General features: G+C 37.2%; 1 protein-coding gene across 1 annotated transcript; it reads right to left on the bottom strand.

The window, feature by feature from the left end:
* Positions 1-4,635: 4,635 nt before the first annotated feature.
* LOC149006875 (TORTIFOLIA1-like protein 4) lies at positions 4,636-9,407 on the bottom strand. The gene is made up of 5 exons (XM_089166392.1): positions 8,415-9,407; positions 8,207-8,315; positions 7,258-7,844; positions 5,953-6,441; positions 4,636-5,559 (listed from the first exon to the last, which is right to left on the bottom strand). Exons 1-4 carry the CDS (start codon positions 9,285-9,287, stop codon positions 5,962-5,964), a joined length of 2,049 nt encoding a protein of 682 aa, XP_089022518.1. The 5' UTR covers positions 9,288-9,407; the 3' UTR covers positions 4,636-5,559; positions 5,953-5,961.
* Positions 9,408-11,975: the final 2,568 nt, after the last annotated feature.

The raw sequence follows: 11,975 nt of genomic DNA on the forward strand, positions 1-11,975 counted from the left end.
GTTACTTCACTCGAGCTATCTTATTTTCGGGAAAAAATGGTCTACTATGCACAACAGTGCACTCTCACACTACGACACTTGGAATATGCTAAGCCGAGGGTTGAGAATAAAATGGTGATTTTAAGTGAAAAAAACCTAGTTTTAAGACCCATTTAGTTTATTACCCGTCCATTTCCACAAACCCAGCAGTTCATAGAATTTTCACTCTCACAACCTCCCTCTTATTTGAGACTCCCTCCATTGTTCTTCCTCTCGTTTGAGAACCCATTAACGAAAAGAAAGTTAAGAGAAAAGAAGAATAGGGAGATCTAAAGGTATTAATCTAGTAATTTCCCCTTAGCTTTTGAATGATCATATGATTCTTTGTTTTCAAGGAGGTAATAAGGAGATCTCCATAAGACTATGATGGGTTTGTTTATTTTGGAGGTACTACACAAAATTACAACTTTTTTTTTCTTTCTAAAATTGGAAGCAGAAATGAGAATAGACATTTTGGAGTGGTAGTGGTGGAAGAGAAATCTCTACTTAAAGAATATTTTGAGAAGAGATCCAACTTCCAAATGATTTTTTAAAAAAAATCTCAACTTCAAAACGATTTTTGAGAAGAACCTCAACTTGCAAAACTACATTCTTCCTCTTCTTCTTTTTTCCTTCACGTTCTGTGGTTTTTCTTATCAATTCATTTTCTTCTTTCGTCTTTCATAACATTGGGCTCCTCTCTCCTCTTGAGGAAAAAGTTCTCAAAAAGAACACCATAGATGTTCATAGAGAAAACAACAGAGGAAAGAGAGTGAGAAGGAATTCGTGGGTGGTATGAACTCAATGGGTCTCAAAACTAGGGTTTTTTTTCCTCTTAAAATCATCCTTTTAAGTTCAACCCTTTGTTCAGCATATTCTGCATGTCACAATGTGAGAGTACACTGCTGTATACATCAAAGAGATGTACACAACAAATGATTTTTTTTCTTCTTATTTTCTGCTCTCAAAGCTTCTTTTATAGATAGATTGTTCAAGATTTTTATTTCTATACCCGGAACTCTTGCAAAATTTTCTTAAAAAGGAGAAGTCGAAAAAGAAGGGTTGAAAGTAAGAGAGTCCTAGTTCTGAAGAAACCTTTTTGTCTGCACAGGTGTTTCAAACATGTTTCTATTCATAGGAGAGATAGAGAGAGAATTCTAACAGGGCGATATTATGGAAATAGAAATATGATTTCCAGCAGGGGGAGGTAGGGAAGGTGGGGGCGTGGTTGTCAGTGGGGTTGAGTTTCCAGCGAGGTGTAGGAAGAAAATGGGTGAAGGGAGAACCTAAGGATTAGCTATGGAGATTATTTTAGTCATGAGACCCCTTAAGTGCAAAATGGTTATTCTCAATAGTGTACTGAGAATAACCAAAGCAACCCGAATGGTGGATGAACTTTTGGAAAGTAACAAGAGGGTGGAAGTTATCAGAAGTATGGAACAACATGGGGCAGCACTTCTCCAATGGACTCCCCCACCAATTGGCTTTTCTAAAATAAACACAGATGCAACCTTCAGCAAATCTTCAAGTAAAGCTAGTCTTGGTTTTATCATTAGAAATGACGGTGGTCAACATTTACTTGCCAAATCGATTCCCTCTTCTTTTCTTGACATTTTTGATGGAGAAGCACTAGCGATGCGTGAAGCAGGGGCTTTCTTAATGTGCTAGTCGAAGCCGATAGCAAATAACTAATTTCACTATTGAAGGATACTACCAAGACTGGTCCTCTATCTACACAACCACTGATTTCTGATGTTCTCTTCTTGGCATCTCATTTTGTGAGTTGTAGTTTTACTTATATTCCTAGAATGACCAATGGTGTGGTCGATAAACTAGCAAATGTGGCTTTGTCGATTCCGAGCTCGACATCATGGCCTAATACCACTCCGTGGCTAGATGACTCTGTGAACATCCGCTCCCCACGTGTTTGTCTCGGTTCCTTGAATAAAAGAGTTTCATATAAAAAATAAAAAAAGAGTATTGTAAAACTAAAGATTCTTGTTGCTTCTGGACAAACCCTTTTGAAATAGACACAATTTGAAGTTTGTTTGTTTGTACCATTAAAGATTGAGGTATCAATTCGTACTGCTGATAGTAGATAGTAGGGAGGATGTCAATTCAAATTCAAGACAACAAATGATTCCTCTCTTAAATTAGTTTTGTCAGGTTATTGATTCATGAGGGAGTCATAGAAGATCTTATTGTAAGTGGCCCTGATTTTGCTTTTGTCATATACCTCTCTGTTCATTATTATGGTTGTTACTAAAAACAGAGAAAACCTTGGAGCAAAACTAAAAAGTTCAAAACATTCAAAACTGAAATAACATTTTGCATTTGTAGTATACAAAAAATTAATTAAAAACATATTTTCATTTTTATGATCAAAATACTTTTATAATTTGTTTATTTTCTTTCTTCAACTGTTATGAAAGAATATACTGAAAATAGTGCACGTAAGCGGACCTAGATAAATCCAAAAAAAAAAAAAAAAAACTCTTTTTGTACTTCTCTATTTCTGTTTTACACTTTTATCCTTCCATTTACAAATAAAAACAGAATTTTTTTATCAAATAAGAGGTATTTATTATATAAAAAGAAAAGGAAATCAATAATTTATGGTCTAAAAAAAAAACTATAATTATGAAAAAAATAGAACAGAAGGACTGATGCTCACATTTAAAAATGGTGGTTTCTGATAGAGAAATATATATTAAATCTAATTTTATTGCTTATTGAGAATGATTTTTTTGTTATTTGTATGTCTTGAAATGATCCTTTGTCTTATATTCAATTTTCTTTCAACTTCATATGCTCTGCCGACACATGAGAAAAGACTTTGTGGCTAACCCATCTACCTAACTTAGGTGGATAGTCCTTTAATTCCAACACCTGGAAGGGTGATAAGGGCATGATCAATTCTTTACTTGAAAGTTTTTTATATGCATTTTTCTCCTTATTATTTTATATTTGAGATCATAAAGAAGGAATTTTTTTTTCAATAATATGACATTAATTAAAAGCATTCAGAGATAAAGACTTGAAGCAGAACGAGTTTGGAGAAACAACAAAAAAAAGGTGGAATGCCCCCACCAATGTCTGGAGAGTTTAAAAAGTTTAGTTCCCCGAGCTAGATAGTTAGCAAAGCTATTTCTAGACCTAGATATATAAACAAATCTATATATGTGAAATCAAATACAATTATCCTAATTTTATATATAAGGTTTAAATACATCTAATTAAGAGCAGTACTAAGACCTTGAAGAGCTTGAATGGTCGGTTTGAAACCCGAGCTAAGATGCACATTTGAAATTCCCAAACCTGTTGCCAAAACGAGACCATCCATTTCAATTCCATCAAAGCTGCTAATGAGCCTTCATTTCCAATGCATTGGGCTGCCACGAAATCCTGTTGAACATCCCACAAAATGCATCTTCTACCTCCAAATAAAGATCTAGAACCCCATAATTCATGAACAAAAAGATAAAATAACTCCGAATCATCATCCATGCTATCCACTCTATGCGAAACGTATGCTGCCCTAGTGTCTCCATGAAAAACATTAGTACAGAAAGATTGAATTTCTGAACATAAAGTATGAAAAAAAGTGAGTGTATGTCTTATGGAAGGATCATTTCCATTAAAAAGAATGGAATTTCAATAGTTCTTAATAAATTTATTTCTAAAGTTATTAAAAGATAAATTGGTGATGCATATAAATGTCATCAGTCATGAAATTAAAATAATCATATAGTCATGTATATAACATTGTACACAATATATCCATTGCATAAGAGTATATCAAAAAGCTGTTATCCGGTAACAATATGGCATAAGGAAGTCTAGACACCAATATGTTGGAAGTCATCTTCTTATTCAAATTTGTTATGCTTAGTTAATTATAATGGAGTTACCATGCTAGTTATGTGTATTGACATTTTTCAAGACAGAACGTCGCACGATATATGTATAAAAAAAGGTGGGAGAAGGTTGAAGAGACGGAGTTTCAAATCTACAATCTTTTTAGTTGAACTGTCTCTACTTAGAAGATTGCCAAAACTATACTAGAAACATGTCCACTATTCTACTAACTCAAAACTTGGCATTGAAGATTGAACTTCTTTTTGTTTTTTCGCATATTTTTTTTAAAAAATTTTTCTAATAAAGCTACCGAATGGATGTTGAAGGTTCATCTTAGACGAGAACTCTCTTCGTTGTTCTTTCAAGATCTTCATCTAGACCGTTGTTTTATGATAAAAGGAGAAAATGCATTCAATTAAAATAGTGTTTACAATTACAATTAAAGGTGGAGAGTCCATGAAGTTGCTCTCAATCGAAATAGATGGGATTAGCTCTAGTAATCATTTTTCCAAGGGGTGGGATCGAAGTTCGCACATCTTGAGGTTTCTAGCTATACTTAACAATTTTACAATAGGAATATCAAATTTAGAGGTCATATGTTACGATTATTGTCTTTGAGCATGACTAGGTTTTCTTTTTCTTGGATTTGTACTCCTAGATCTTCGCGTTGCTCATGCCTAGCAAAATGCCTCGCACCATTGTTTCATGTGTCTAAGAAAAAAAAAAGTGACTGAAGATTGGACTAAAAAAAAAAAAAAACTTTTTTCCTTAACGGCTTTGTGTTTCTTTAAGTACAAGAAAAAAAAGCACTCACCTAAGCGTAGACAGAAAGTAAATTAATTAGTGGTAATCAATTCGAACTAAGTCATGATAAGCACATGAAGCTGCTAGGATCACGAGGCATTAAAATGCCAGTAAACACTGCAAATTGAACTTTAACAACACCTTTACATTATTCTTAAGCACAAAAAGTATTGTCTTTTGCCCATGCATTGAGTGCGACCTGCTACTACCTAATTCATTAGACAAGTATAGTGTGGCAGAGAAAAGGGCTCTCATGCATTTCCTGCCCTCTTCAATTATTTATGGTAGCAAAAGGGCTACACATGCCTTCTTCATAATCTATTTGTTAATTCTTCCTAAGATGACCCAGTCCCACATGATGGCGAAAACTGAGAACAACATGAAGGGTCCATTACACTTAATGAAATTGGCTTTAAATCAAGGAGTCCATCCAAGGAAAGATGCACTGCAATTTTCATCCAGAGAACTTTCAATTACCAACAAATATAAATTGATTTTAAGGAAAACCTCTTCATTCTATACACATGGAACCATTTCCTTCCATCACGAGCACTCAAGAAGTAGTGATCATCTCATCTCTCTCTCTCTCTCTCTATCCCTCCCCCCCCCCCCCCTCGGGGAGAAAAAATGCTGCTAAATGGAGGATTGCTGAAAGAATCCCCACTTCTGGGATTTAACAGGAAAGCTCTGCTTTACCCCTACTTTACAATTTTCATTTTTATACTTGCTCTCCAGTGAGCTTCTTCACCATAGATAATATCAACTCCATATCATCACTTCTCCTCCGACTTACTCTAAGTGAAGGCACTTTCTTTTCCCTCTCAACAAGAATCTGAGTACTCAAAACAAACTTGACACCTCTTCAGCTATGCTGATGATCTGACAAATTAACAAGAACACAAAACAATATTTCAGCAAGAAGTATACTATTTAACTAGAGAATGGAGGCAAGCAGAACAAGCAGACTATCAACACAGAGAAAAGAAATGTGAGCAGAACCAAGATCAACAATTTTCTCTAAAATATTTTCTGAGCAACAATACTATTGCTAAGCAATGAGACTCTGGTTGAGCGGATTTCAGTGGCCTCATGGCTGAGAACCTTGTATACTAAAAGTTTGCACAACTGATTTGATACACACAATTGGAAAAAAGAAAAGTAAAACATCGTTTCCTTCTTGAAATAAAATCCTGAATTTGGATCAATCCTGCTAGATATACAACTAAAATTACAAATTATATTTACAAAGTTCAAAAGTTGACATTTCAATACCTGATTATGTCAACTGGTGACAGCAGAAGCAACATCAGGGCCACTTCCACCATGGCCTTGCCTTCCCTCAGGATCATAGATTGTGTTTTTCAATGCTCTGTTTGACAAAACCTCTGAATTTGCCCTTGAGTCACTATTAATCTCTGCCAGTGGATTCACAATAACTCCCCCTCGTTGTTGTCGGAATCTCCAGTTTTCTAGCCTCAAAGGTTCAGAACTACCATCTTTATCAGCAAGTCTCCGGGTAGCAGCTAGTGATCCCCCAGCAGAAGAGAACCTTGGGCATGGGTATCGGCCTTCTGTTCTCCTCCAGAATTTCGAGCTCAGGAAATCTGCACCAGGTAACTTGCAGCAGGCTGCTGAGTCAGTGCCAGATACCTTTCCAATTGACATGGCCAAATCGTAAGAAATCTCATCCAGGGTCAGCTCCAGACCATGCACACGTGTCTCTAGAGAATGCATCCCATTCTGTGAGCTCCCAATGAACTTCTGAATCCACGAATTGAACAAGTGCTAATCATCAGACAAATCCTTACAATTAAAGGATACAAAACTATAACCTTTCTCTAAAACATTATAATGAATGGACCATCCACAACTGATTGCTAGGTGAGAGTTTATTAAACGACACTAGAGTTATCTGAGGCAAGCACGCGGTGAAAGAAGAAAGTTGTCCATACTGGATGAAGGCCAAGTGAGAATGCCAACAGACTTCTTACTGAAGATTGGCTCTTACTTTCTAAAAGCTCTGAACTAGCATATTCATGGAAAACATAGTGTGACAAGATCCTTGACAAGTAGAAAACTTGGGCTAGAGGCCACCAGAAAAATTGCAAACAGGACTTTCACAGTGTAGTGCAGCAGAAGGGGCATGAAACAAAGAAATACAGGGAAAACTGAATTAAAGAAGATGAACTTCTTCATGTTGCAATAAAATACATTTACTTAGTGGTTTGGCACAGGAAAATTAGAGTGAATATATATTAAGAACTAGTCCATGACTTCCATGTTGAGAAAGGGCATTGTGTCCATATACTTAGAATGTCAATGTCTGGAATATCAAAATGCACTTGTTCGATAACATAGCCTAGGAATATCAAGAGATAGCAACTGAGTGATTCTAAATTGCAGAGGTAAGGCTGCATAGAAAAATTGCCCACCATGATTTTGCTCGTGGGGAAGCACCACAAGCAAATAAAAGTTGCAGCAAACACAATTGTGGACGCATAAAGTAGATAAAAGTAGAAAATTCAGGAGAAAAGGAACCCAAACAGGGGATAAACAAATCAAGCTCCAGAAGCATACCTGCAGAAGATCTAACAGACTGGATTGCTGGTTCTCAATCTGAACCAGTTGCTTGCGAATCAAAGAGAGGTCCTCACTGTCTTTCTGGTTCCCATTCATCTCGGTGACATTGCTAACTACAACAGTAGAATCAGGGCTCTCGTCATGAAATGGAACCACACGATTACCAGACCTGAATCCACCAAACTTTTGTGTCTTGTCATCGTAATTCTTATTGAAGAGAACACGTTTTGTTTGAGGTTTTAAAGGTGTACTACACTCGTCTACCCCTGATTCTAGACTTCCTCCATCAGTCTTCTTAATATCGTCCTCGCAAACAACTGTAAGAGAGGTAGCATGAGGTACAGCAACGTCAACTTTCGAATCAGGCAACTTCTTGCGTTCCAGTTTACGAAACATAGCGGTACTTGATTTCCGGTCATTACTTTTCAAAGCGGACCTTTCTCTGACAGTTGTAGTCACAGGTGAATTATCCGGCGGAGGAGACCTGCTTGTCGGCATCACTTTTTTCCTGGTTAGGGGAGTTTCAAAACCCAGAGCATCAGAGCTTCTCGGACCCGTTTGGAAGCGTCCGTCGCTAGCATTTTCTGCACATCAAGCAAACACGAAAATTAAAACAAGTAACGTCGTTGAGGTGTCAACAATGGATGCCCCACTTAAAAAAACAAGGGAGGAAATCAACATAATCGGAAGAAGTGCAAAAATCCTTAATGCAGATTGCCAATTCTCCAAACGTGGATGCGATAAGTACCAAAACGGTCTCAATTTTGGTGGTGGTGGTGATGGTGGTGGTGGGGAAGGGGTCTCAATTCATAAATTAAGTGAAGCAGACTCCAATAACAAAGATGAAAAAAAAGGAATATCAATGACCCTCTTGAGGTGGGACGCTAGCATTAACGGTTTTCATAAAATGCTACACGCAGAAAAGTCTGAAGTAGAAATCTCGCACCTCTTGAAGAAGATATTGACTGAGATGGCTGTGTGACCTCGTCAGAAATTCCAGAAACATCCTTCCAGGCTTCCAACATCTGGTTCATGGTTTCCCGAACAGCCTTCACCTATATCATATTAGATCCAATTAGATCAAAATAGAGGAATTTCTAAGGAAAATCAGTAACCATTAACAATGGAGAAAGTGAAAATGTTGGGTGGGTTACCTTATCGAACCTCCGAGCATCGAAAGATGCTAGGCAGGAGGTCTTAAACTCAGATAATTGATCCCGCTCCACTATAGCAAGCTTAAGCAATGTCTCAGCGGCAGCTTTCCTCGCAGCCCAATCTTCACTGCCGAGGAACTCCATCACTGCAGGAACCAAATTGGTCAACACGTTACGACTAGAAGCACCGCCGACAGCGGCAATGCTGCCAATGAGCGACAACAGCGCCGGTTTCGCCTTAAAGCACTCAGCCTTAAGTAACTTCAGCAGCCTCGGCAAGAGTTTCTGCAGTAGCGACGGCTCCGGATCAGGCGAAGCCTCGATAGCGGAGGCGAGACAAAGCGCGGAACCGATCTGAGCATTGTAGTCCTGCTCAAGGAGGAGAGCCTCAGTTAAAGGCTTCAAGAACACAGAGAAGGGAGGCTTAGTGATCTGAGCAGCCATGGTCGTGACAGCATCGATACAAGCCTGTCGTACGGAGGAATCAGGATCCCTAAGGCGACGAACGACGTTAGCAAGCATTTTGGTAACGAAAGGAGAGAGAGCGTCGCCATGAGTCTGAGAAATAAAACCAAGAAGCCGAACGCATTGTTTCCGAACAGGACTCTTCTCAGATGAATCGGTATCGTAGATGCAATTGAGGAACGGAGAGAAGGATTCGTGAGTGAGGTTGCGAGCTATCGATTCGAGCTCGGAAGTAGCAATACCAAGAGTATCACGGTCGGAGAGCTTGTTGAGATTATTGATGACTCGTTTCTTGAGATCACGAGTCAAAGCGTTCTGCTGAGGTGTTGGTGAGGATCTCTTCGGAACTGTCATTGTTGCCGCCGGTGATTGAGAAGAGGAGTTGTAGCGTAAAGCAGATCCCGGCATTCGCCGCTTCAGATTTAGAAGCGGTGGCGCCACCGGTTGAGAGGTCTGCTCCGCCGTCTTCTGCAATTAGCTCTTCAATATCCACGCCGTGCTTTCAGATTTATTTATATAGTTGGGAAGAAGAGAATGAAAGAGAGGAACATGGGGGAGATGGGTAAGAAAAGAGTTAAAGAGACGACGGACATAGCGGGAATTAGTAAATTAATTAATTAATTAATTAGTAAATGGACTCCAAAGCGGTCTTATTAACTCCGTAAACGAACAAGCATGTCGCTGGACCGACTTTTCTTGATTTTAATTAACAAAATAATTAAAAAGTCAATATAATTAGGTTTTCAGTTAATTATTTCATTTTCAACTAAATCGGTGAAGGTAGTGGAATCCTAATTAAGTGTCGTGCATGTGAAGTCACTAGTTGAGACTTCACAGAGACCATCAGCCCAGATGGTTTTTGGTAGTTAAGACCAAGAATGGCGCGAAGAAATCGTATCTTCTCTGACCGATGATGGAGTTTAAGCGGGACCCACAGGATTAATAAGAAAAGGAGTTCAAAGGGTATTTTAGGAATCTAAATCTGGGTAAAGAATGATTTTTACTAAAAATGAATAAAGTAAAAAGATTCTCAGTAGACAAAGGTAGTCCGAGTGCCTAATCCGGAGAACGACAACCGGACCAGGTGGAGTAACTGCCTGGCAAATTGAACCGGGTCGAACCGGATCTGATCCGTTTGCATTCATTCTCATGATTGATTCAGGTGGGCCCGAGTGGATTTAAGGATCTGAAAACCGGTCAGCGGAATTGTCCAATTGAATCAGATTCGAGGGTTCAGTGGTCCCTGATATCTTTGCCCAACTCAAACAAAATCATTTCTGTTTATCTGGCACAATTAGGAATTTTCTGTTCAATTAGGATAAGAATCAATTAGAGACTGAATCTGGTTCAGAATCTGGATTATACCCGTTGGTTGTAAAATCTCTAGATTCATAAAATCTAGGATTCCAACCGAATCTATAGATTTATGGGAAACGAGATTCAAAAAAAACATTGAATAAAATCAAAAGTTTAGGAGACAGAAAAATAATTTTATAAATTAGAATCAAGAAAGAAGATGAATTAAAAGATTCTCACAGTTTAAATATCTTTTTTTTCCGTTTGGACAAAGATCTTTGCAAGAAAACAAGAAGAGAAGTTTTTTTTCGAAAAGATTTTCGGGTATTTCTACCTATCAATAAGGAATAGTGAAAAAGACAATCATAAATGAAGATCATTTTTTTTTTTTTGACTTACAATAATTTTCATTATCGATTTCAAAAATGGATTATTATCCAAAAATAGAATTAGAAAAATCAAGATTCAGTCCACAATTCCAAAGCAAATTGTAAAACCGTGGGCTTATGGGAGGGCACCTCATGTTTTTGTTTTTTTTTTTTTTTTTTTTTTAGGTTAATCTCATGTCCAATCTCCTATAAATGACATTAAAGTGAGTGATGGGATCAAAGAGATGCGGGCTATCAGATCCCAATAAAGTGGGACCCATGAAATGGGGACTTCATGACATCTCAACCATACCTCCCTACCTAACTCAAAGCTAGCCCCACATTTATAACATCAAATTGTTTTGCTTTATGTCCATATGTTAAGGGTGAAATGGTTTATCAAGAAAAGGTCAGGGTGAAAACTCAATAATGAAAGTTAATGGAAGAAGGGGGGAAATGGGAAACTATAAGGCATGCATGAGGTACCTATAATTACATATTTCCTGATTTTATGGAAGATATAGTTGACATTTAAATGGTTTAGAATCATGTGAACCCATTAAGTTAGCCCTTCATGCTCATCTTCTGTATCAGATTCTCAACCAAAAAATAAAAAAGGATAAAAAGAATTAGAGGCAAGGTTGGAAATTTTTGGGCTTTAATCAATTAGGATGTGTAAAAATTTATTCATCAATTTTGTATCCATTCAAATTGCCATGTGGCAATTATAAGATGGGTTAGTAGTAGCAATGTCACCAATTAACAAGATTTCTAATTCCAGTAATAGAATTAGATCGTTGAATTGTACTAAATCAGGTGTGTTTGATTTAGGACTAACACCGTCGGTGATGAATTTATAATTAATGCAATTAATGGAGAATATTTCAATTATCATAAGAAAAGAAAAGAGAAGAAATAGTTCTTGTGAGGTACATTGTCACTATCTTTCAATTGCTTGTTCATGGTTTTAAGTATTGATATTTGATCACTTGTTTTTGAATTGAGCACCATTATTCTTATCATGTGTTGATTAAAGATGATAAAATTATAACCAACATTGAATGCTGCATTCAAAGATAAGCCGAATTAATCGAATCGAATTGAATTGAATTAAATCGGATCGGCTTTAGATCAACTTGTTGATAGTCAACTGGATTCGGTTGGAACTTAAGCCCCCTATTTTCATTTTTCTTTCTCTTTACATACTACCCAAATATATAACATCAACTACCAACCACAAAGTGATCTTTCAAATGAGAATTGCTAGTTGTTCCCACCTCAATACACCCATTTAGGAAATCATGTAACAGTAATGTTGATTCTAGTTTAAAAAGTTTTATATTGCTTTGTACAATGGTCATATTAATTCTAATTTAGTTTTTCTGTATCCTATGTTCATAAAATTGGTAAGTTTTACTATTTTTTGAGATAG

The sequence above is a fragment of the Hakea prostrata genome, chromosome 8 (assembly GCF_041222555.1).
Source record: "Hakea prostrata isolate BN-2017 chromosome 8, UWA_Hpros_2, whole genome shotgun sequence".
In the NCBI taxonomy this organism is placed as follows: domain Eukaryota; kingdom Viridiplantae; phylum Streptophyta; class Magnoliopsida; order Proteales; family Proteaceae; genus Hakea; species Hakea prostrata.

What these genes read in the sequence shown, in the direction of transcription:
- LOC149006875 (XM_089166392.1), bottom strand. Translation starts at nt 9,287, where the DNA reads ATGCCGGGATCTGCTTTACGCTACAACTCCTCTTCTCAATCACCGGCG. An exon ending in ATGCTCGGAGGTTCGATAAG is followed by an intron (nt 8,316 to 8,414) that starts GTAACCCACCCA and finishes AATATGATATAG; the next exon opens with GTGAAGGCTGTTCGGGAAAC. An exon ending in GTCTGTTAGATCTTCTGCAG is followed by an intron (nt 6,442 to 7,257) that starts GTATGCTTCTGG and finishes TCGTGGATTCAG; the next exon opens with AAGTTCATTGGGAGCTCACA.